This window comes from Oncorhynchus nerka, linkage group LG8 (assembly GCF_034236695.1).
Source record: "Oncorhynchus nerka isolate Pitt River linkage group LG8, Oner_Uvic_2.0, whole genome shotgun sequence".
NCBI lineage: Eukaryota > Metazoa > Chordata > Actinopteri > Salmoniformes > Salmonidae > Oncorhynchus > Oncorhynchus nerka.
In genome coordinates, this window is record NC_088403.1 from 22,326,032 (window position 1) to 22,349,086 (window position 23,055).

Below are 23,055 nucleotides of genomic sequence, written 5' to 3' on the forward strand. Positions count from 1 at the left end.
GCAATGTCCGTACTGTGAGACGCCTAAGACAGCGCTACAGGAAGACAGGACGAACAGCTGATCGTGGCAGACCACGTGTAACACCTGCACAGGATTGGTACATCCGAACATCACACCTGCAGGACAGGTACAGGATGGCAACAACAACTGCCCGAGTTACATTAGGAACGCACAATCCCTCCATCAATGCTCAGACTGTCCGCAATAGGCTGAGAGAGGCTGGACTGCGGGCTTGTAGGCCTATTGTAAGGCAGGTCCTCACCAGACATCACCGGCAACAACGGCGCTTATGGGCACAAACCCACCGTCACTGGACCAGACAGGACTGGCAAAAAGTGCTCTTCAAAGTTGTCTCACCAGGGGTGATGGTCAGATTTGCATTTATCGTCGAAGGAATGAGCGTTACACCGATGCCTGTACTCTGGAGCGGGATTGATTTGGAGGTGGAAGGTCCATAATGGCCTGGGGCGGTGTGTCACTGACTGAGCTTGTTGTCATTGCAGGGAATCTCAACGCTGTGCATTACAGGGAAGACATCCTCCTCTTCCCTCATGTGGTACCCCTTCCTGCAGGCTCATTCTGACATGACCCTCCAACATGACAATGCCTCCAGCCATACTGCTCGTTCTGTGCGTGATTTCCTACAAGACAGGAATGTCAGTGTTCTGCCATGGCCAGCGTAGAGCCCTGATCTCAATCCCATTGAGCATGTCTGGGACCTGTTGGATTGGAGGGTGAGGGCTAGGGCCATTCCCCCCAGAAATGTCCGGGAACATGCAGGTGCCTTGTGGAAAAGTGGGGTAACATCTCACAGCAAACACTGGCAAATCTGGCACAGTCCATGAGGAGGAGATGCACTGCAGTACTTAATGCAGCTGGTGGCCACACCAGATACTGACTGTTACTTTTGATTTTGACTCCCCCTTTAGTCACAGACACATTATTCAATTTCTGTTCGTCACATATCTGTGGAACTTGTTCAGTCTATGTTTGTTGTTGAATCTTATGTTCATACAAATATTTACACATGTTAAATTTGCTGAAAATAAACACAATTGACAGTGAGAGGACATCTTTATTCTGGTATAGAGCACATCAGATCACAACTGCCATATCCTGGACAAACTATGGAATAGAAAGAACAAGAACTTCCGACTTCAACTGTAGCTCCGAACAATGCAGTAAAACAAGTACGCAATCAATGAGCTATGTTGAGAATACAGTACACACAACCCCACAGCAAAATGGATAGAATGGCAGGAAATAGCTTCCGGACCGGAGTCTGGAATATAAACATATGCATGTGAATGGTATAAACAGTATGGACAGTATATTCATAGAAAAGGTGTGTACAGCAGTAGATACGTATATAGGATGATCCATGACTACAATACAGTATATACATATGAAGTGGGTAAATCAGTATGTAAACAGTATTATGTAAATAGGGCAGCAGTCTCTAAGGTGCAGGGTAGAGTACTGGCTGTTAGCTGGCTAGTGACAGTGTCTAATGTTCAGGCCAGGGTACTGGACGGAGGCCGGCTAGTGAGGACTATTTAATAGTCTGATGGCCTGGATATAGAAGCTGTTTATCAGTCTCTCTGTCCCAGTGTTGATGCACCTGCAAGGTCTCCATCTTCTAGATGGTAGCGGGGAGAATGATGATCTTCTTGGCCTTTGAAACACCGGGTGCTGTAGATGCCCCCGATGATGCGTTGGGCTGACCGCACCACCCTCTGGAGAGCCTGGAGGTTGCGAGCGGTGCAATTGCCGTACCATGAGGTAATGATGCTCTCAATGGTGCATCTGTAGAAGTTTGTGAGGGTCTTACTAGCTAACCAAACTTGCTCATCGTCTGTGTGCGCGCGCGTGTTGATTTGGTCTCCACCAGCCACGTTCATGACACACAGGTTAAAATACCAAAACCTACTGTGAACCAACTATATTAATTTGGGGAGAGGTCGAAACGTAAATTAAACATTCATGGACATTTAGCTAGCTTGCTGTTGCTAGTTAATTTGTCCTAGGAGATAAACTTTGGCTTGTTATTTGATCTGAAATGCATATGGTCCTTTTTTGAGCTGGCTCTTTGTAGAATTTTGACCTATTTTGAGTCATACAAAATCGTGTGTTCTCTACTCCAACAATGAATCCGCAGATAACTAACTTGGTTTCCCATTTTTCTCTTTGATTAGTCTCTCCTTGTTCATCTTTCTTCTTCTGTGGATTTTATATTGCGGTTGGCAACCATCTTTAAGGTGCATGAACGCTACCAACTGGCCTGGAGTGTGGACCTCAGTTCATCTTTCAATCACCCACGTCGGTATATGCTCCTAAAAACCAATGAGTAGATGGGAGAGGCTGGACTTGCAGCGAGTCAAGCTTCTAAAATAGAGCCACGTTATATTCCTGGTAGGCAGACGCCTGTTGACGTGCGCGAGCAGTGGATGAAATGATTGAACATGTATATGAACATTTATTTTGCAACGCGGCTGGTTTGATCAGCATATTTGGGGCCAAGATGAATTTCTTCAGCATTCTGAGGTTGAAGAGGCGATGTTGTGCCATCTTCACCACACTGTCAGTGTGAAGGAACCATTTCACATTCTCAGTGAGGAACTAGAAGCTGTTGACTATCCACTGCCTGTCGATGTGGATGGGGGCGTTCTCTCGCTGCGGCCTCCTGAAGTCCACGATCAGCTCCTTTGTTTTGTTGACGTTGAGGGAGAGGTTATTTTCCTGGCACCACTCCACCAGGGCTCTCAACTCCTCCTTGTAGACTGCCTCATTGTTGTTAGTAAAATCAGGCCTACCACTATTGTGTCGTCAGCAAACCTGATGAATGAGATGTAGACGCGCGTGACCACGCAGTCATGGATGAACAGGGAGTTTAGGATGCGGCCGAGCACCAGAGGGGCCCCCGTGTTGAGGGTCAGAGTGGTGGACGTGATGTTGCCTTCCTTCACCACCTGGGGTCAGCCCGTCAGGAAGTCTAGGACCCAGGGCCCTGTGTGTGTGTGTGTGTATGTGTGTGTGTGTGTGTTTCCTACCCCTCTCCAGCAGGCTGTATGTGTCTGTGTCTCCGTCCTCCATCAGGTAGCTGTCTATGGAGAGGTTGTCCAAGGACTGCAGAGACGGAGTCTTCTTCATGTTCTTATAGGACACTGAGAAACTGGACTGGGAACGCTCCCTCATCAGACGCCCACTGGAACACACAAACAAACAAGAGTGAGTGTGAGTGGGGGAGAAGGGTGAGGGGAAAGAAAAACAGAAGTACTGTGGACCTCAAGGCTTGGATATGAATAGCCCTGTGCCCGGTTTCCCAAAAGCATTTTAGGGCTGAGTTCATCATCAGAACCATTGAGCTGAATGAACTTAGCCTTAAGATGCTTTTGGGAAACTGGGCTCAGGTCTAGACCGTTGACCTAGCCATGGCTATCTGCTACTAGTCACCAGATAAAGGCTACACACACTATTCACCAGGTACACACCAACTTGCAGCGTGTAAATGTATACAGACCCACAGATATACACCCAACCACAGACAATTCTACATGCACACATACAGATACAACGTGTAACAGATATTTAAAGGAATGCGGACACACAGACAGACCCATAGCGTGTCTTACATGTTGGAAATAGAATAAAGGGAGGTGGACCGGGTGTTTGAGGAGCTGAGCCGGTCAGAAACCACTGACAGACTGCCTTTCCTTTGTAGAGAAAGAACACACACACACACACACACCGCATGGGTCAGAGCAGAGGACACACTGAGCTACAGAATAGCTGTGAGAGAAAAAACACACACACAAAAAGACTGACGCACACCTTGTATGGGAGAACAGTGGACAAGGCAGAAACACACACAAATGAACAAACACCTCTTATGGGTGACAACATTGATATTGTGACATATAGGGCAGGTACATTGAGGTCACTGTATTTACACAGACATGATGTAGAACCACCTACTGATGTGATGGGACTGACCAAGTAACAGTAAAGTAACATTAAATGATGCTTTACTAAGCTGGGCATGAATAAGTGAGGAACTGTAATGACATCTGCAGGAAGCATTGTTGTGACTGAGTATTGCAGTAATAGGAGTGACTGTTTATTTAAAGCTTGTCATAAGTCCTCTGAATGAGTGTTATTGGCCTGTCGATTGGCCTGCATTTCCCACTGCTGATCTGGCGACCAGGACATGCACCAAGTCACAGTAAAGATCTTCTTATTGTTTGCTTTGGAGTGAATCATCACTGTGAATGTTTTACAGACTGACCGTCTGAATAGCTGAACAATATGTTATGGAAGTAACGGAATCAGTGTTCCTCTGGAGAAATGGGTAGCAGTAATGGGTCAGGGGGTTTCCCTCTCCCACTGTTTTGGGGGTCCCCCCTCCCAGAGAATTTTTATGCAGAAGGACTGAGAAGCTCACTTCTGGTGACTTATTAAAAGGACATTCTATCAAATTATGTTGACACCAACCAAAATATAATATCTACCTCAAGAAATGAGCCAAATAACATTGGTAAAATGAGTTGTTTAAATTGTAACATAGTGGACCTTGCTTATAGCCTATGCATGGTCAATATTATCAGGTATGCTATTAGCAATAAGCATTATCACCTGTATCCCAACTGATGCAGCATAGTGGCTATAAATAAAAGGGCTGAAGCATGGGGTTTGCCTGTCTGCATTTACCATGTTGGGCTAATCATTAGTAGAGTCCTGCATCGGGTCAGATAGGCATGGGTGAGACAAAAATAAATATATTAAATCAGCTGGCGGGTGGAATAAACAAAACTTTTCAAACCGTGGGTCGGTTCGTGGTTCAGAACAATTACATTGCGGGTCGGGAAACATTTTAAAATCAAGTTAGACTTTCAAAACCCAGGCGCTTGTTGTGTTGTGAATTCCACTCTGAGCGGCGAGACAGACATAAGTCTACCAGCCAAGCATTACAATGTTCTAATTTGTCCACGTGCAGCGCTTATGTTCCCTCTCCCCACCAGATCATTTTTATGTATTCAACTAGGCAAGTCAGTTAATTAAGAACAAATTCTTATTTACAATGACTGCCTACCTCGGACGACTCTGGGCCAATTGTGCGCCGCCCTATGGGACACCCAATCACGGCCGGTTGTGATACAACACATTACAAAGCGTATTTTTCCTGGGTAGCCTAGGTTACGTGAAAATGGCTAATTTAGGCCTAACCGGAGGGGAAAAAAGGTTGTGATAAAGGAATAGGCTACATCACCGTGGAAACGTGCTGCGAGAGTGAAATCTCAAAGTGCAAGCAGGTAGGCCTATTTTCGATCATTCAGTTAATTCAAAGTTATTAATTCCATTCATTCAGCGTTCCTCCATACGCAGGCCATATAAAGAGTAAACCGGTGCGGCTGGTAGAAGTGAGCAGCCGATTTTAGAGTCTGGGAATTCCCTCCCTATGACACTCGTAATTTGAACGCGCCTCGAGAGGAATATTTATCTTGCCATAACAAGATAACAAGCCGATTATGTAAATAGATAAACTATTATACTGTGGGCTTGTCTGATTTTGTCTGCTGAGGAAAAGTAAATGTGGACTGTTCCAGCATCTTCAAAGCGCACCTTGGTATACTTTTTTTTAATGTCCCATATTTTTTTTGCCGTGGTGCCACAGCTAAATGACTGCAGTGGAAACACTGAACTGAATACCTGGTCATTGACAGTGGCTACAGGTCTAAATAGCTGGAAAAGGACTGTTACGGTAATGACAGTCTAAATAACCAGACTGTATTATGATAATGACGGAAGGGAATTACCTGGACATAGACTCAGGCAATCTGGCCCCAGGGTTCTTCTCGTTCCAGTCTTTGGTGGAGAAGGGGTCTGAGAGAGTGGGGTCTGCCCCGGAGGACTCACCCTGCTGGGCTTTACAATCAACTCCGGTCCCCGGCTCCTCTCCCCCAGTCCAGGCCTCCAGGGAAGCCTCTCCCAACTCCTCTGAACTCGATCTCCCTGTCCTCTCGTCAAGAGAAGCCTTCAGGTTGGGGGCAGAGGCGGGGATAAGAGGGGCGGGACCTTGCGTTATCCCACCCTCTACCCCGCACATAAGCTGGTCCACTGTACAGCTTCCCTTCGCCCCAGCCCCCTCCACGTGGGTTCCTCTATCCCCCCCCTCCACTCCGTCACTCCCAGTCTCCAAGGTGCATCTACTCTCCGAGGGGGACAACTCCGACCCTAGGGGGGAACCAGGACCCTCGGGCTGGGGGACCGGCTTCAAGAGGAGGGCTACCTCTGCACTTTTGAGCAGGATCCCCACACAGGCACTGAAGGGCTGGTGGTCTGGAGGGGGGTCCGATGTAGTCTTTGCCTTGTCTCGTTTGGAGCCCATCCCCTCCAGGTCCTGTTGCAGGGTGTGCTGCAAGGCTTTGATGCTGCGCTGCAGCCGCATCAGGAACATGTACTGCCTGTGGCTCACCTGGACACACACATTATACTCATAACTACACACACTTCAGCATTCTCAAATAAACACAGTGTAACGCATGTTGGTTCACATTATATGCACACGTCATACATTAATACAAAGTGTATAAAACATTAGGAACACTTCCCTAATATTGCGCCACCACCCTTTTGCCCTCAGAACAGCCTCAATTCATCGATGCATGGACCCTACAGGGTGTGGAAAGCGTTCCTGGCCCATGTTGACTCCAATGCTTCCTGCAGTTGTGTCAAGTTGGCTGGATGTCCTTTGGATGGTGGAACATTCGTGACCCGCATGGGAAACTGTTGAGTGTGAAAAACCCAGCAGCGTTGCAGTTCTTGACACACAAACCAGTACAACTGGCACCTACTGCCAAAACCCGTTCAAAGGCACTTAAATATTTTGTCTTGCTCATTCACCCTCTGAATGGCACACACACGTGGCATCAATAAGGGATCAGATGGACCAGGAAAATAAAATGTTCCTAATGTTTTGTACACTTAGTGTACACACACACACCAAAATATGAATCATCACTCACCTGAGCACTCAAATGATTTTGTATGTGCACTAACATGTGCATGTCTGCCTCCTTACTAGAAGAGGAAGACGAGGAAGGTGGGGGGATGTTGTCCAGGGACAGTGGCTTGTGAAACCCGTTGCTAGGCGGCAGCGAGGCCTCTGTTGCAGTGGCGTCCGTAACAGTACTATAGTACTCCTTCAAAAGCCTCTTCCTCTGCAGATGTCCAACGGTATCCACAGGCTCGCTCCTGGCCAGGCCTGCAGCTGCAGAAAGGGGCGTTCTCTGCCCTCTCGAAGCCCCGCCCATTAGCCGCTCCTGGTGCTGGGCATGTCTGACCGGCTGGCACGCCCACAGAGTGAGGGGGAAGGCGTCAACGAAGGGCTGGGGCCGCCCCTTCCCCTCGTAGTCCACCCAGAACTGGGCAAAATGAACCGCCCACAAGTCTGTGGCAGCTGGCATTTTGAGGGCATCCACGCCCAACGAGGGCGACACCAACCCTTTATACACATTGTGCAACATAGTGTCCTGCTCATGCGCATGGCGCTGGAAAACAGGGTGGATCACCGGGAAGGAGGTGGAGGAGCGAGGGAAGGAGGAAAAGGAGGTGGAGAAGAACTGTTGTTCTTGGAAGGAGAGGAGGAGGGCTTCCAGGTGGGAGCGGGAGCAGTTGGGGGGGTGGCGGGTGTTGGTGGCCACCATCTCCGAGCATTGGACGGAGACGGAGAGGGGGAGGTCCTGGGGATAGGAGGGGTCCCTGTCCGTGGGCACTACCAACTGTGGTGGGGGAGAGAGGAAGAGAAACACAGTATTACAAAATATACATAGAGGTCATCAATGTGTACAAGATGACTAATGAGCGTAATTTCCAATCTGTTGAAATGTAAAGACTACGCTCCAACAGAAATGGAGTGTGTTGACCTTTAAGGGCTGTTTTCACAGCTATGGTAGCGTTCGCATTTCTCAACTGACTGAATCAAAGTGTCCAAGGAGTCAATATGAGTGTGTGTGTGATTTGAACAGCGACATAACATCATGCCAGAGCCTGTGGTTGTGTATCCTTTCTGCCCTCTACCTTCAGCATTAGTCCGTCCACCCTGATGTCGATGTGCTCGTCAGGCTTCTGTTCCTCGTCGTTGAGCTTGTAGAGCTCCATGAACTGTTCCAGGCTCTGCCTCAGGTCCAGCGTAAACAGGTTGCACCACACCAGGCTCCTGGGGTCCAGCACCAGCTGCAGCGCATTCAGCTGCACATACAGGTTGGGGCAAGGGACTGCAGGAGGTGGGGAAGAGAAGATGATATAATAATCAATGCAAGGGACTGCAGGAGGTGGGGAAGAGAAGATGATATAATAATCAATGCAAGGGACTGCAGGAGGTGGGGGAAGAGAAGATGATATAATAATCAATGCAAGGAACTGCAGGAGGCGGGGAAGAGGAGATATAATAATCAATGCAAGGGACTGCAGGAGGCGGGGAAGAGAAGATGATATAATAATCAATGCAAGGGACTGCAGGAGGCGGGGAAGAGAAGATGATATAATAATCAATGCAAGGGACTACAGGAGGTGGGGAAGAGAAGATGATATAATAATCAATGCAAGGGACTGCAGGAGGCGGGGAAGAGAAGATGATATAATAATCAATGCAAGGGACTGCAGGAGGCGGGGAAGAGAAGATGATATAATAATCAATGCAAGGGACTGCAGGAGGCGGGGAAGAGAAGATGATATAATAATCAATGCAAGGGACTACAGGAGGCGGGGAAGAGAAGATGATATAATAATCAATGCAAGGAACTACAGGAGGCGGGGAAGAGAAGATGATATAATAATCAATGCAAGGAACTGCAGGAGGAGGGGAAGAGGAGATATAATAATCAATGCAAGGGACTGCAGGAGGCGGGGAAGAGAAGATGATATAATAATCAATGCAAGGGACTGCAGGAGGCGGGGAAGAGAAGATGATATAATAATCAATGCAAGGGACTGCAGGAGGTGGGGAAGAGAAGATGATATAATAATCAATGCAAGGGACTGCAGGAGGCGGGGAAGAGAAGATTATATAATAATCAATGCAAGGGACTACAGGAGGCGGGGAAGAGAAGATGATATAATAATCAATGCAAGGGACTGCAGGAGGTGGGGAAGAGAAGATGATATAATAATCAATGCAAGGGACTGCAGGAGGCGGGGAAGAGAAGATGATATAATAATCAATGCAAGGGACTACAGGAGGATATAATAATCAATGCAAGGGACTGCAGGAAGAAGAAGATGATATAATAATCAATGCAAGGGACTACAGGAGGCGGGGAAGAGAAGATGATATAATAATCAATGCAAGGAACTGCAGGAGGCGGGGAAGAGAAGATGATATAATAATCAATGCAAGGGACTACAGGAGGCGGGGAAGAGAAGATGATATAATAATCAATGCAAGGGACTACAGGAGGCGGGGAAGAGAAGATGATATAATAATCAATGCAAGGGACTACAGGAGGCGGGGAAGAGAAGATGATATAATAATCAATGAGGGTGAGGGTCTAGGAACCAAAAACTAGTAACTGAATGAGAGTAGGAACCAATCTTACTGGGGTAGTCCTTTCCGTCAGGGAAGTAGTATTCGGTGAACTCGACATGGATGGCAGGCATCTCAGGAGGGAGGTACAGGGACTTCTTATTACAGGAGATCATGGCCTTAGGGCTGGAGCGACGCTGGTCTGCTGTGGACACCTGATGCACACACACGGGATGAGGTCATTATGAGAAGTGGGTGGATCAGATAAGCACGTCAACTGTGTGCGTGTGCTGACCTGGTAGATGCTGAAGTCAGCTATCCTGAGGACAATGGAGCTGGACAGGAGCTGCGTCCTGGGGGTCTGGGGAGAACTGAGGATACTGGTAGAACTAGTACTGATCTTACCTAGAAAGGAGGGGGGGGGAGGGAGAGAAAGGATGGTAGGGAGAATAAGGAGAAAGTTTGGAGAGAGAAAAACAGAGCCAATCAGACCACCTGCCACACTCTGACATCATCTCAAAAGGTGTGTATCACCGCACACCGCGTGCGCACACCATCGGTTAGGGGGGTACCTGGCTCTAGGCATGAGAAGCAGCACTGTGCCCGCCCCCGTGCCCTCGCCCTCTCTCGTACCATGGCTCGTGCCCGCACCCACCCCGGGGGTAGGTCGTCTGGCCCCCTAACCACCACTATTCTTCCTCTTCCTGTCTCGTCCTGCCCTACGGGACCATACACACTGTCCCTAACGCTGGAGACACTGGAGGGATACCTGGACACTGGAGAGGACAGAACTCAGAGTGACTAGGCAGTGTGATGCTAGGGAAACCAACACTTCACTTAATTCCAACTCTTGGGGCTCTTCTAAAAATGACCCACTAGATGACATTAAGTGTATTCTAGTTCAGTTGAATGTCAGCTGTCTAACCAACATCACTCTTCATGGGCTGCTGGGACAGATTTTTATAGTTGTTGAATAAAAAGTGGATCAGGACATGTGCTCTAACACACACCTTTATTGGATTACTATGTTTCAATCACATTGAGGGGAGGTGTGTCTGTGTGAGTGTTTACCGTACTCTGTGTGTGTGTGCGCGCGTTTTGTTTACCGTGCTGTGGTGAGGTGTGAGAGTTGGCCGGGCCCTCCCGGTCTCTCTTGGCGGTCTTCAACATCTCCACGTTAGACTTGAACTCCTCCAGCAGACTCCTGGCCCAGCCCTCCCTGGCCTTAGTGGCCTCACTGTACTGCATCCAGTGGAGACAACTCTCACCTGGAGACAGAGAGATGAATGGGGGAGAGGACAGAAAGCAAAAGACGAGGGAGAAACCGTCATCTAAGTACCTACTCTTGTCACTAATAGAGATGGTATACAGACAGAGAAAGACACATTTTGTGGTGTTGAGAGATCAGAAAGATCACTATTACCCCCATCAGCTGTGTGGCAGTTGGAGGGAGGTTGGATAGAAGTTGTGGTGGTGTTCACCTGCTCTGTGGGAGGGGTAGTAATGTTGGTGAGAGGTTGTGGTGGTGTCTACCTGCTCTGTGGGAGGGGTAGTAATGTTGTAGGTTGGTTGTGTAGAGGTTGTGGTGGTGTCTCCTCCCAGAGCGCTAAGAACCTTGGCGTGATCCTGGACAACACCCTGTCGTTCTCAACTAACATCAAGGCGGTGGCCCGTTCTTGTAGGTTCATGCTCTACAACATCCGCAGAGTACGACCCTGCCTCACACAGGAAGCAGCGCAGGTCCTAATCCAGGCACTTGTCATCTCCCGTCTGGATTACTGCAACTCGCTGTTGGCTGGGCTCCCTGCCTGTGCCATTAAACCCCTACAACTCATCCAGAACGCCGCAGCCCGTCTGGTGTTCAACCTTCCCAAGTTCTCTCACGTCACCCCGCTCCTCCGCTCTCTCCACTGGCTTCCAGTTGAAGCTCGCATCCGCTACAAGACCATGGTGCTTGCCTACGGAGCTGTGAGGGGAACGGCACCTCAGTACCTCCAGGCTCTGATCAGGCCCTACACCCAAACAAGGGCACTGCGTTCATCCACCTCTGGCCTGCTCGCCTCCCTACCACTGAGGAAGTACAGTTCCCGCTCAGCCCAGTCAAAACTGTTCGCTGCTCTGGCCCCCCAATGGTGGAACAAACTCCCTCACGACGCCAGGACAGCGGAGTCAATCACCACCTTCCGGAGACACCTGAAACCCCACCTCTTTCAGGAATACCTAGGATAGGATAAAGTAATCCTTCTCACCCCCCTTAAAAGATTTAGATGCACTATTGTAAAGTGGCTGTTCCACTGGATGTCTTAAGGTGAACGCACCAATTTGTAAGTCGCTCTGGATAAGAGCGTCTGCTAAATGACTTAAATGTAAATGTAATGTAAATGTGTCTACCTGCTCTGTGGGAGGGGTAGTAATGTTGTAGGTTGGTTGTGTAGAGGTTGTGGTGGTGTCTACCTGCTCTGTGGGAGGGGTAGTAATGTTGTAGGTTGGTTGTGTAGAGGTTGTGGTGGTGTCTACCTGCTCTGTGGGAGGGGTAGTAATGTTGTAGGTTGGTTGTGTAGAGGTTGTGGTGGTGTCTACCTGCTCTGTGGGAGGGGTAGTAATGTTGTAGGTTGGTTGTGTAGAGGTTGTGGTGGTGTCTACCTGCTCTGTGGGAGGGGTAGTAATGTTGTAGGTTGGTTGTGTAGAGGTTGTGGTGGTGTCTACCTGCTCTGTGGGAGGGGTAGTAATGTTGTAGGTTGGTTGTGTAGAGGTTGTGGTGGTGTCTACCTGCTCTGTGGGAGGGGTAGTAATGTTGTAGGGTGGTTGTGTAGAGGTTGTGGTGGTGTCTACCTGCTCTGTGGGAGGGGTAGTAATGTTGTAGGGTGGTTGTGTAGAGGTTGTGGTGGTGTCTACCTGCTCTGTGGGAGGGGTAGTAATGTTGTAGGGTGGTTGTGGTGGTGTCTACCTGCTCTGTGGGAGGGGTAGTAATGTTGTAGGGTGGTTGTGGTGGTGTCTACCTGCTCTGTGGGAGGGGTAGTAATGTTGTAGGGTGGTTGTGTAGAGGTTGTGGTGGTGTCTACCTGCTCTGTGGGAGGGGTAGTAGTCCAGGGTAATGTGACTGAAGGAGAGCTGCATGGCCCCACCAGTTATCCTCTTATTGATCACTGGAGAGAGGGTTGGGAGGGAGAGAGAAAGAGAGAGGGGGGGTGGGGAGGGAGAGAGAGAGAGGGGGGTGGGGAGGGAGAGAGAGAGGTGGGTGGGGAGGGAGGGAGAGAGGGGGTGGGGAGGGAGTGAGGGGGTGGGGAGAGGAGAGAGGGGGTGGGGAGAGAGAGAGAGAGAGAGAGAGAGAGGGAGAGAGAGAGAGAGGGGGTGGGGAGGGAGAGAGAGAGAGGGGGGTGGGGAGGGAGAGGGGGGGGGGGGGAGGGAGAGAGAGGGGGTGGGGAGGGAGAGAGGGGGTGGGGAGGGAGAGAGAGAGAGGGTTGGGAGGGAGAGAGAGAGAGAGAGAGGGTTGGGAGGGAGAGAGAGAGAGAGAGGGTTGGGAGGGAGAGAGAGAGAGGGAGGGAGAGAGAGAGGGGTTGGGAGGAGAGAGAGAGAGAGAGAGGGTTGGGAGAGAGAGAGAGGGTTGGGAGAGAGAGAGAGAGAGGGTTGGGAGGGAGAGAGAGAGGGGTTGGGAGGGAGAGAGAGGGTTGGGAGGGAGAGAGAGAGGGGGAGGGAGAGGGAGGGAGGGAGAGAGAGAGGGAGAGAGAGAGGGGTTGGGAGGGAGAGAGAGAGAGGGTTGGGGGAGGAGAGAGAGGGTTGGGAGGGAGGAGAGAGAGGGTTGGGAGGGAGAGAGAGGGGTTGGGAGGGAGAGGGAGAGAGAGAGAGGGTTGGGAGGGAGAGAGAGAGAGGGAGGGAGGGAGAGAGAGAGAGGGTTGGGAGGGAGAGAGAGAGAGGGTTGGGAGGGAGAGAGAGAGAGAGGGTTGGGAGGGAGAGAGAGAGAGGAGGGAGGGAGGGAGGGTTGGGAGGGAGAGAGGAGGGGAGGGAGGAGAGAGGGGGAGGGAGGGACGTCATGACTGACTCCCAACTATGTACTGTGTGTGTGTACACGTGTCATACGTCTGTGTGTGTGCGTACCTCTGTCCTTGGCGTGTATGTCGTCACAGATGTGCAGGTCGAGGTGTGTGATCTGCAGGTGGTGGGAGGTCTCACACACGTCGAAGGCAGCGAACAGATTAGCCATGGTGGCGCTCTGGTCAGCCGCTGTGCCTGACGACACCTGCTGGCTACGCACCTGCTGGGCTGAGGGGGGCGCCGACGACTCCTGGATACAGACCAGAGACCATAAAAAATACAGACACTATGCAGACACCGGCACAGAGACATATGGAGAAGCAGACAGACACATATAAAATTAAGTGAACATTAATGTTATTAGTGCATCCAGCTAGTGTTGCTTGGGATAATGGCGCCGTAGGGGATTTTTATGGGCTCCTAACCAACTGTTCTATCTTGTGTGGGTTTTTCCACATTGTTTGTAACTTGTTCTGTACATAATGTTGCTGCTACCATCTCTTATGACCAAAAAGAGCTTATGGATATCAGAACAGGGATTATTTTATGAGTCCGACACGAAGGATATACTGCTTTTCCGAGACCAGGCCCAAATCCCTGTCATTCGCATGAAGATCAGACGGAAATACAGGGAGAGGAGATCAGGGTGCCTTGTGAGAATTTGTTGGCAAGTGGGTAGCCCACCTCTGCCATCCATTCTATTGGCCAACGTGCAATCACTGGAAAATAAGATGGATGATCTCCACTCGAGATCATATCTCAACCAGAAGCCACGGATTACAGGCAACATCTGCACCGAGCTAAAGACTAGAGCTGTCGCTTTCAAGGAGCGGGAAACTAATCCGGATGCTTATAAGAAATCCGACAAAGCCCTCAGACAAACCATCAAAAAGGCAAAGCGTCAATACAGGAATAAGATTGAATCCCATTACACCGGGGCTCTGGCGCTTGTCAGATATGGCAGGGCTTGCAAACAGACTACAAAGAAAGACTACGTAGAAAAATGCTTCCTGAAATTCTCAATTTTCGTGGATTTATCAGTGGTGACAGTGTTTCCTAGCCTCAGTGCAGTGGGCAGCTGGGAAGAGGTGCTCTTATTCTTCATGGACTTTACAGTGTCCCAAAACTGTAAAGAGTTTGTGCTACAGGGTGCAAATTTCTGTTTGAAAAAACAACCCGTTCGCTTTCCCAAATGCCTGTGTATATTGGTTCCCAACTTCCCTGAAAAGTTGCATTTCGCGGGGGCTATTCGATGCTAATGCAGTACGCCACTCGATGGTGTCAGAGGAAGGCCAAAAAAATGGTCAAAGACTCCAGTCACCCAAGTCAGACTGTTCTCTCTGCTACCGCATGGCAAGCGGTACAGGAGCACTAAGTCTAGGACCAAGAGGCTCCTAAACAGCTTCTACCCCCGAGCCATAAGACTCCTGAACATCTAATCAAATGGCCACATGGACTATTTACATAGATGACCCCTTTGTTTTTACACTAACCTGTAGCATCAGCATTGATATTTTATTGTGTTACTAAATAAACAAAAGTAAAAAATAAAAGTAAATATTTTCTTAACTATTTCTTGAACTACATTGTTGGTTAAGGACTTGTAAGTAAAGCATTTCACGATAAGGTCTACACCTGTTGTACTTGGCACAGACGCAAATGAATAAGATTTTTACGAGCGAAGGAGTGTGCAGTGCTTATTCTCATCAGCAGATGGCATAGCCTGCCACATGTAGGTCAGAATGCTCAAAGCCCATTTTGAGCCAGTACATGAATAAGCGAGCAAGAGCGCAGCGAGCAAGAGCGCAGCGAGCAAGAGCGCAGCGAGCAAGAGCGCAGCGAGCAAGAGCGCAGCGAGCAAGAGCGCAGCGAGCAAGAGCGCATAGCTAGGTAGCTGCTTCAGTTGTTAAGTAAGTGTGTGTATATGTGTGTGCGTTTCCTGGCCTGTGTGCGCACGTGTGTGTCTACCTGCCTCCGTGAGTGAGTGTGTGTGTGTCCCTGCCTACGTGTGTACCTGGTCCTCGGTGGCCATGCTCTTCCTCTGCTGAGCAGACTTGTCCATGGCCTCGCTGAGTGACTTGGCGTACTGGACCATGGCTTTGAGCTGGGAGTCAGTCAGCACCCACAGCAGGTCATCTAGGATCAGGATCAGCTTAGAGGCCACCACGTTACAGTCCTTGGACTGGAGATAAACACATTCTACATAGATTATTACACTGACTACACACACTCCATGACTGACTGACTACACACACTCCATGACTGACTGACTGACTGACTGACTGACTGACTGGAGAAAACACACACTCCATATCACTGACTGACTACACACACACTCCATGACTGACTGACTGACTACACACACTCCATGACTGACTGACTGACTACACACACTCCATGACTGACTGACTACACACACTCCATGACTGACTGACTACACACACTCCATGACTGACTGACTGACTACACACACTCCATGACTGACTGACTGACTGACTACATGACTGACTGACTACACACACTCCATGACTGACTGACTGACTGGAGAAAACACACACTCCATTTTACTGACTGACTACACACACACTCCATGACTGACTGACTGACTGACTGACTAACTGACTGGAGAAAGTACATACTCCATATCACTGACTGACTACACACACACTCCATGACTGACTGACTGAAAACACACACTCCATTTTACTGACTGACTACACACACACTCCATGACTGACTGACTGGAGAAAACACACACTCCATATCACTGACTGACTACACACACACTCCATGACTGACTGACTGACTAACTGACTGGAGAAAGTACATACTCAGCACACAGTCATCTGGTACATCTTTGTTTTCACACACACAGACAAAGGAGTGTGCATACAACCCACACACACTTTTGTCTGTTTAAACACACAGTGGCTGCAGGGCTTGCTGGTGTGTGAGATAAAGATCTTTGTTTACTGAAGCTGATTCTGCAGGCTGTTGGCCCACATACTGTTCTCTATTCTATTAGACCAAGGACTGTTCTGAGTGCGTGTGTGACTGCGCCGTGTGTGTGTGTCGTACCCGTCTCTTGAGAGCAACTGATCTTGGACTGGTTGGTGATGAGGCGAATGTGTGTGCACGTGTGACTGTGTCATATGTGTAGTGTGTGTCCTACCAGTCTCTTCAGAGTGCCACTGATTTCGGGTCAGTGTGTATCAGTGTGCTGTGTGTTCGTCCTACCGGCCTCTTCAGAGTGACATCTAATCTTGGACTGGTTGATGATGAGACGGGTGTGTGTGTGTTTGCACCTAAGTGTGTGTCTCCATGCCCGCATGTGTGTGGCGTATTGTACCCGTCTCTTCAGGGTGACTCTGATCTTGGACTGGTTGGTGATGAGGCGGATGGGGGCACTCAGCATCTCGTTCTGGGCACTCCGGATGGCGTCCGCCTCGATGCGGATCATCTGCCAGCTGATCTCCTTAAACGTCAGGATCTGAGGGGCGCACAGGTAGCCATGGTTACACACACACACACAGGGTTACGGTGGTTGCATACACTTCTATGCGTGTATGCAGTGCACCCACCTCTCCTCTGTGTGGGTCCTGTATGCGTGTGAAGCGGAGGTCCGACAGGCTCCAGCTGGTGTTGACAGAGTAGACCTGCAGCTGGCTCAACTCAAAGGAGGCGTTGAACGCCTTGGCACTGATCTTCACCACGATGGAGTTGATGGACAGAGAGATGCCCTCCACCACCTTCTCAGCAAAGCCATACTCACTGGGGGAGTGGGGGAAGAGGAGGAGGTAGGCAATTGAAGGCTGGATTTGGATGAACTGAATGCAGGTGTTTTTTAGTAAAGTATTTTTCAGCCCCATTGCACAAGGACAGGCAGACAGACACCATGCACTTCCACACAACTACCCTCTGAAAGGAAGGACAGGCAGACAGACACCATGCACTTCCACACAACTACCCTCTGAAAGGAAGGACAGGCAGACAGACACCATGCACTTCCACACAACTACCCTCTGAAAGGGGGGGAGAAAAAGAGAGAGAAAGAGCACCAGATCCCACCTTTGCCCAGAGGCCGTTGCTATGGGAGACGGGCCATTTGGAGGGCGGGGCTCATCACAGGTGCTCATCTCCATTACCACCTTGTCCAGGGTCTGGGAGACAGAGATGCAGACGATTACCACACACACACACACCAGGGCAAGACATTAACGGTTGTCTGCTTGCCCATGAAAGTTTAAAAAATGTTTTTTTAAATAGTCGGACATGAAGAACAGATTAAGTTGGAATGGACAAGAAAATAAAAAAGATTGTTTGATTTTTGCACAATGAGGCTACTCCCATCAGAAGTGGATGAGTGGCATCCAGATTAGTGTATAGCACACTGGCCTCAATCTCTGTAGAGCACTTCAGAGGATAGTCTTTCAATCAGTCACGAGATGTGTTTTTGAGATCAAAGCGAACATACCCGTGTTTGCACATTTGTTGATATTTATTGCTAATTAATTAGAGGTAGCGGACCACGTGTCTTATACAGTATCTCTCCAGACGGAGGGTTGACGGACCACGTGTCTTATACAGTATCTCTCCAGACGGAGGGTTGACGGACCACGTGTCTTATACAGTATCTCTCCAGACGGAGGGTTGACGGACCACGTGTCTTATACAGTAGCTCTCCAGACGGAGGGTTGACGGACCACGTGTCTTATACAGTAGCTCTCCAGACGGAGGGTTGACGGACCACGTGTCTTATACAGTATCTCTCCAGACGGAGGGTTGACGGACCACGTGTCTTATACAGTAACTCTCCAGACGGAGGGTTGACGGACCACGTGTCTTATACAGTAGCTCTCCAGACGGAGGGTTGACGGACCACGTGTCTTATACAGTAGCTCTCCAGACGGAGGGTTGACGGACCACGTGTCTTATACAGTATCTCTCCAGACGGAGGGTTGACGGACCACGTGTCTTATACAGTAGCTCTCCAGACGAAGGGTTGACGGACCACGTGTTTTATACAGTAGGCTATCAGGGCAGTATTTTACTTTGTGGGGAGTTAAGTACCTTTTGCTCAAGGCCACAACAGCAGGAGATGGTGTATAATACATGGGATCAGAGAGCAGCAGCCTTCCATTGTCAATACCAGTGATAATAATGAAGGTTATTTTGGTCATACAACACAATTCTCAGTCACCTTATTTGCCCATGTTGTTACAGGCCTTTTTTGTGGGGAAGGGGGGGGGGCAAGTGGCTAAAACAGTTTTAACATGTCAGCAATAGGGGGAAGGAGGCCGGGACTTACCAGAGAGATGGGGTGGGTCTTCAGCTTGGTCCATGGGATCTGTCAATGAAGAGAAGGAATTAGAGTCAGCCAGCCAAGCTCCGATACGTGACAGTAATATTGGTTCAATATCATACACCTGCAATCTAGTCAGCCCAACAACATCGGCACAGCCATCATATTTTCTTGTATTTAACCTATATGCTAAATACAGTCACATATTTCTTATATATTTTTCTGAAATACATTTGAATGCGTCTATTCCTGAAATAAATGTAATCGCTGTGAATGTAAATCAGCGGAAATGAGAGAGCCAGGCTGAGAGAATGAATCAAGGAGGCAGTCTAGAGAAGCAGTCGGTGCCAGCACATTCCACTCCTCCCCGAACTACACTAATCACTCTGAGCAGACCCTCTTAATCATGCCCGTGTCAAATCAAATAGCTTTTACACCAAAGAGTAATCTGCAGATTTGGGCATGTTCATCTTCCCCCACAACGAGTGACTCCCCGTTAAAAGGCTATAAACACTGAAATAAATATTTAGATATGTGGCGCTAATTGAATTACTACACTAAAACTGTATTTGACTTCTTCAGTCATTGAACTGAAATGGTTTAGCAGAGCCTGCGCCTGAAGGTGAGTTTGGAGCAGAGATTTAGATAATGAAATGAACAGTTTGCCTGAGTTGTGGGTTTGTATGTCCCCGCTCCAATGAGGATGGGCATGTGTATTGTAACAGAAGATGGTGTGCGCGACTGTATGCGTGCTGGCATCTAAATCAGTAGCAGCTATTAGCTGCAGGTTCCGCTTGGGCCACGCCCACCGGTCCTCCCCGGCTAAGTGGGCCACGCCCACCGGTCCTCCCCGGCTAAGTGGGCCACGCCCACCGGTCCTCCCCGGCTAAGTGGGCCACGCCCACCGGTCCTCCCCGGCTAAGTGGGCCACGCCCACCGGTCCTCCCGGCTAAGTGGGCCACGCCCACCGGTCCTCCCCGGCTAAGTGGGCCACGCCCACCGGTCCTCCCCGGCTAAGTGGGCCACGCCCACCGGTCCTCCCCGGCTAAGTGGGCCACGCCCACCGGTCCTCCCCGGCTAAGTGGGCCACGCCCACCGGTCCTCCCCGGCTAAGTGGGCCACGCCCACCGGTCCTCCCCGGCTAAGTGGGCCACGCCCACCGGTCCTCCCCGGCTAAGTGGGCCACGCCCACCGGTCCTCCCCGGCTAAGTGGGCCACGCCCACCGGTCCTCCCCGGCTAAGTGGGCCACGCCCACCGGTCCTCCCCGGCTAAGTGGGCCACGCCCACCGGTCCTCCCCGGCTAAGTGGGCCACGCCCACAATTTCACCGTTCCTATTGGCTAGATGACCAGAACTCTGTGACGCACTGGCAAAACTCCAATGACTGTAATGTGGTGGCCTCTAAGCTGATCCTGATCCTAGATGACCTGCTGTGGGTGCTGACTGACTCCCAGCTCAAAGCCATGGTCCAGTACGCCAAGTCACTCAGCGAGGCCATGGACAAGTCTGCTCAGCAGAGGAAGAGCATGGCCACCGAGGACCAGGTACACACGTATGCAGCACGCATTACCTCAATGATTGGGCCATTGCGACCGCAGCATTACACCAAGGACAACGCACAGCGAGTGCGACACATCAATAAAGCGAAGTCAGTGACACTCAAATGGGCCTCGTCTAGGAGAACAGCCAGACAGACATAACTCAAGGCAATTTCAGAAGACAAAACTTTATCCTTTCACAGTTTCAACGCTGGGCAGCTCCCCACTCTACTTGTTAGAATATATTGCCTGCTATGTAAAAGGGAAGGTCATGAGACAGGGATAAGATGAAGACCCAAGACAGCAGAGATAAAATACAAGAGAGAATCATTAGGGCAAAGAAACCAGAAGGGGTTTCAGAAGAGGAAGGAGAAGGCTGGTAGTAGAGACCTGACTAACAGAGTTTGTTGTTATTCTGCTCCATTCACCATCTCCAGGGAGTGTCAGATGATGTGCGCATACAGACACAGTTCATCTCAGTGCACTTCTATATCCACCACTAACATTACGAGAGAAGGGAGAATGAAAGAGTGGGAGAGTGAGATTGCGGGTGAGAGAGGGGGGTGGGCAGGGTGAGAGGTAGCAGACAGTAAAATTGAAATATGGACTAAGATGGTGGGGTTCATCTGAGGAGAGTGAAAGGGCAAAAGCACCGCCCAGAGTGCAGGTGTGTGTGCGCATGTCTCCCTCTCTCTTACCCGGATGGCAGCCTTGTTGCAGCCCACTTTGTTGATGGCCAGCCAGGTGGGCAGGTCCAACATGCTCTGCAGTACCTCCTCATCCAATTCCAGGTTGGTGAGCTGGCCCTCGCCCTTCAACGTGCTCAGGTTGATCTTGTCTGGGGACAGGTTCTTAGCAAACCTGCAGGGGGAGGAGGAAGGAGAGGATGGGAGAGTAGAAAATGAGTATTGTTGTTATTCATTCAACATCAAGGAAAGAAGCCCTTAACATACATCATCATCATAACTACAAATACAAGACACCCTTACTTTCGGGAGGGAGAGACTAAGCGAAAGATAGGAGAGAGAATTGCATTTAACCTGTCTTTATTGGCACAATTCATTAAAGTACAGTCCCTCTCTCTCCCTTACCACCAGGGAGAAGAGAAAAATAAAGGCAGACAAGAAAGATAATGGACAAGGAAAGAAAGACCGAGGGATAGTCTATAAGAGAGACAAAGGAGCCAACCAAATCAGCCTGTTAAAAGTGGTGAGCAAACTTTTGGGAAAAATTGTTTGATCAATTAAAGTTATTTTACAGAAAACTCATTAAAAACCAACTTTCTGCATGCTTATTGGGAAGGGCAATCAACATGCTCGGCACTGACAAATGACTGATTGGCTGAAAGAAATTGATATCGAGAAGATAGTGGGAACTGTTTTGTTAGACTTCAGTGCAGCTTTTGATGTCATTGATTGATCTCCAGTTAGTTTTAGAATGGACATCTAGCAATAGGCTGGTGCTAAATATCAAAACTAAAAGCATAATTTTTGGGAGAAATTACTCTCTCAACGCTAAACCTTGTTTAAATCTATTATTTAATCATGTGGCTATTGAGCAAGTTGAGGAGACTAAACTGCTGGGTGTAACCCTAGATAGCAAGCTTTCATGGTCAGAACATAGGCTCAATAGTTGCTAAAATGGGAAGAGGTCTGTCCAGACAGATTCAACAGGCCCTAGTTTTGTTCCACCTTGACTACTGCCCAGCGGTGTGGTCATGTGCGGCAAAGAACGACATCGGTAAATTGCAGTTGATTCAGATCAAAGCAGCACGTATCGCACTTAGATGTACACGGAGGTGAATGTCAGTATGCATGTCAATCTCTCCTGCCTCAAAGTTGAGGATAGATTGACTGCATCACTATTGGTCTTTGTGTGAGGTATTGATGGTACCGAACGGTCTGTTCATGCAGTTGGCACAGTTTGGACACTCATCGGTACAGCCCAAGACATGCAATCGGAGGTCTCTTCACAGTCCCCAGGTCCAGAACAGAGGCTGGGAAACGCAGTGTTAAATAGTCATGACTACATGGAACTCTGCCACCCCAGGTAACTCAAGCTAGGATTAAAAAACAGATGAAAAGAACACCTTACTGCACAAAGAGGACTGTGGAGCGAGAACCATTTTATATACATCCCTTCTATTGTAATTTGCACTGTACTATGTATTAGACCTAGATATTGTGTATGTACGGATATGTAGGTTAGGTGTGATGTTTTAAATGTATGTATTTCAGTCCTTGACTAATAATGTTCTGTACTAGGTAATGTTTCATGTGGACCCCATGAAGAGTAGATGATGCTTTTGCAGCAGCTAATGAGGATCCTAATAAATACCAGTACCGAGGAGGGACCAGATAGTGAAACAGAGAGGTGGGTCTATAGGCCTGTTATGGAACATTATAGAGTTCTGCTGAAAGTCATATTACAGACTTGGAAAAGAGGGAGACAGTGACATGTCTGCTGCCTCTTAAAACCGTACTCAAGGGTGTGAGAACTTTAGTGTCACACTGTCTCAACTGGAATTCATTTGTCCCACATCACAACCCATAGGCTATACCATATTGAAGACAATAAGATTAAGTAACCCTTACATGCTGATCTGAGGTCAGTTTTCACGCTTCATCCAACTGTTGAGGTTAGGATTGGGGAGGGTAAGCTGA

General features: G+C 49.1%; 1 protein-coding gene across 4 annotated transcripts in view; it reads right to left on the reverse strand.

Annotated features, from left to right (window-relative positions):
* The window catches only part of LOC115132929 (bridge-like lipid transfer protein family member 3B), a 46,259-nt gene that overhangs the window by 13,062 nt on the left and 10,142 nt on the right, over positions 1–23,055 (reverse strand). For 3 of the 4 annotated variants that reach the window (XM_065021517.1, XM_065021516.1, XM_065021519.1), the window contains exons 2-17: positions 21,091–21,253; positions 18,861–18,899; positions 17,621–17,712; positions 17,134–17,323; positions 16,902–17,042; positions 15,567–15,734; positions 13,616–13,802; positions 12,583–12,666; positions 10,627–10,788; positions 9,816–9,925; positions 9,594–9,735; positions 8,077–8,273; positions 7,023–7,778; positions 5,814–6,472; positions 3,633–3,713; positions 3,051–3,205 (exon numbers count right to left, since the gene is read on the reverse strand). In XM_065021517.1, coding sequence (XP_064877589.1) covers positions 3,051–3,205; positions 3,633–3,713; positions 5,814–6,472; positions 7,023–7,778; positions 8,077–8,273; positions 9,594–9,735; positions 9,816–9,925; positions 10,627–10,788; positions 12,583–12,666; positions 13,616–13,802; positions 15,567–15,734; positions 16,902–17,042; positions 17,134–17,323; positions 17,621–17,712; positions 18,861–18,899; positions 21,091–21,253 — 3,326 coding nt within the window. The remainder of the gene's footprint in view (positions 1–3,050; positions 3,206–3,632; positions 3,714–5,813; positions 6,473–7,022; positions 7,779–8,076; positions 8,274–9,593; positions 9,736–9,815; positions 9,926–10,626; positions 10,789–12,582; positions 12,667–13,615; positions 13,803–15,566; positions 15,735–16,901; positions 17,043–17,133; positions 17,324–17,620; positions 17,713–18,860; positions 18,900–21,090; positions 21,254–23,055) is intronic. The other variant, XM_065021518.1, reaches the window with a different exon arrangement.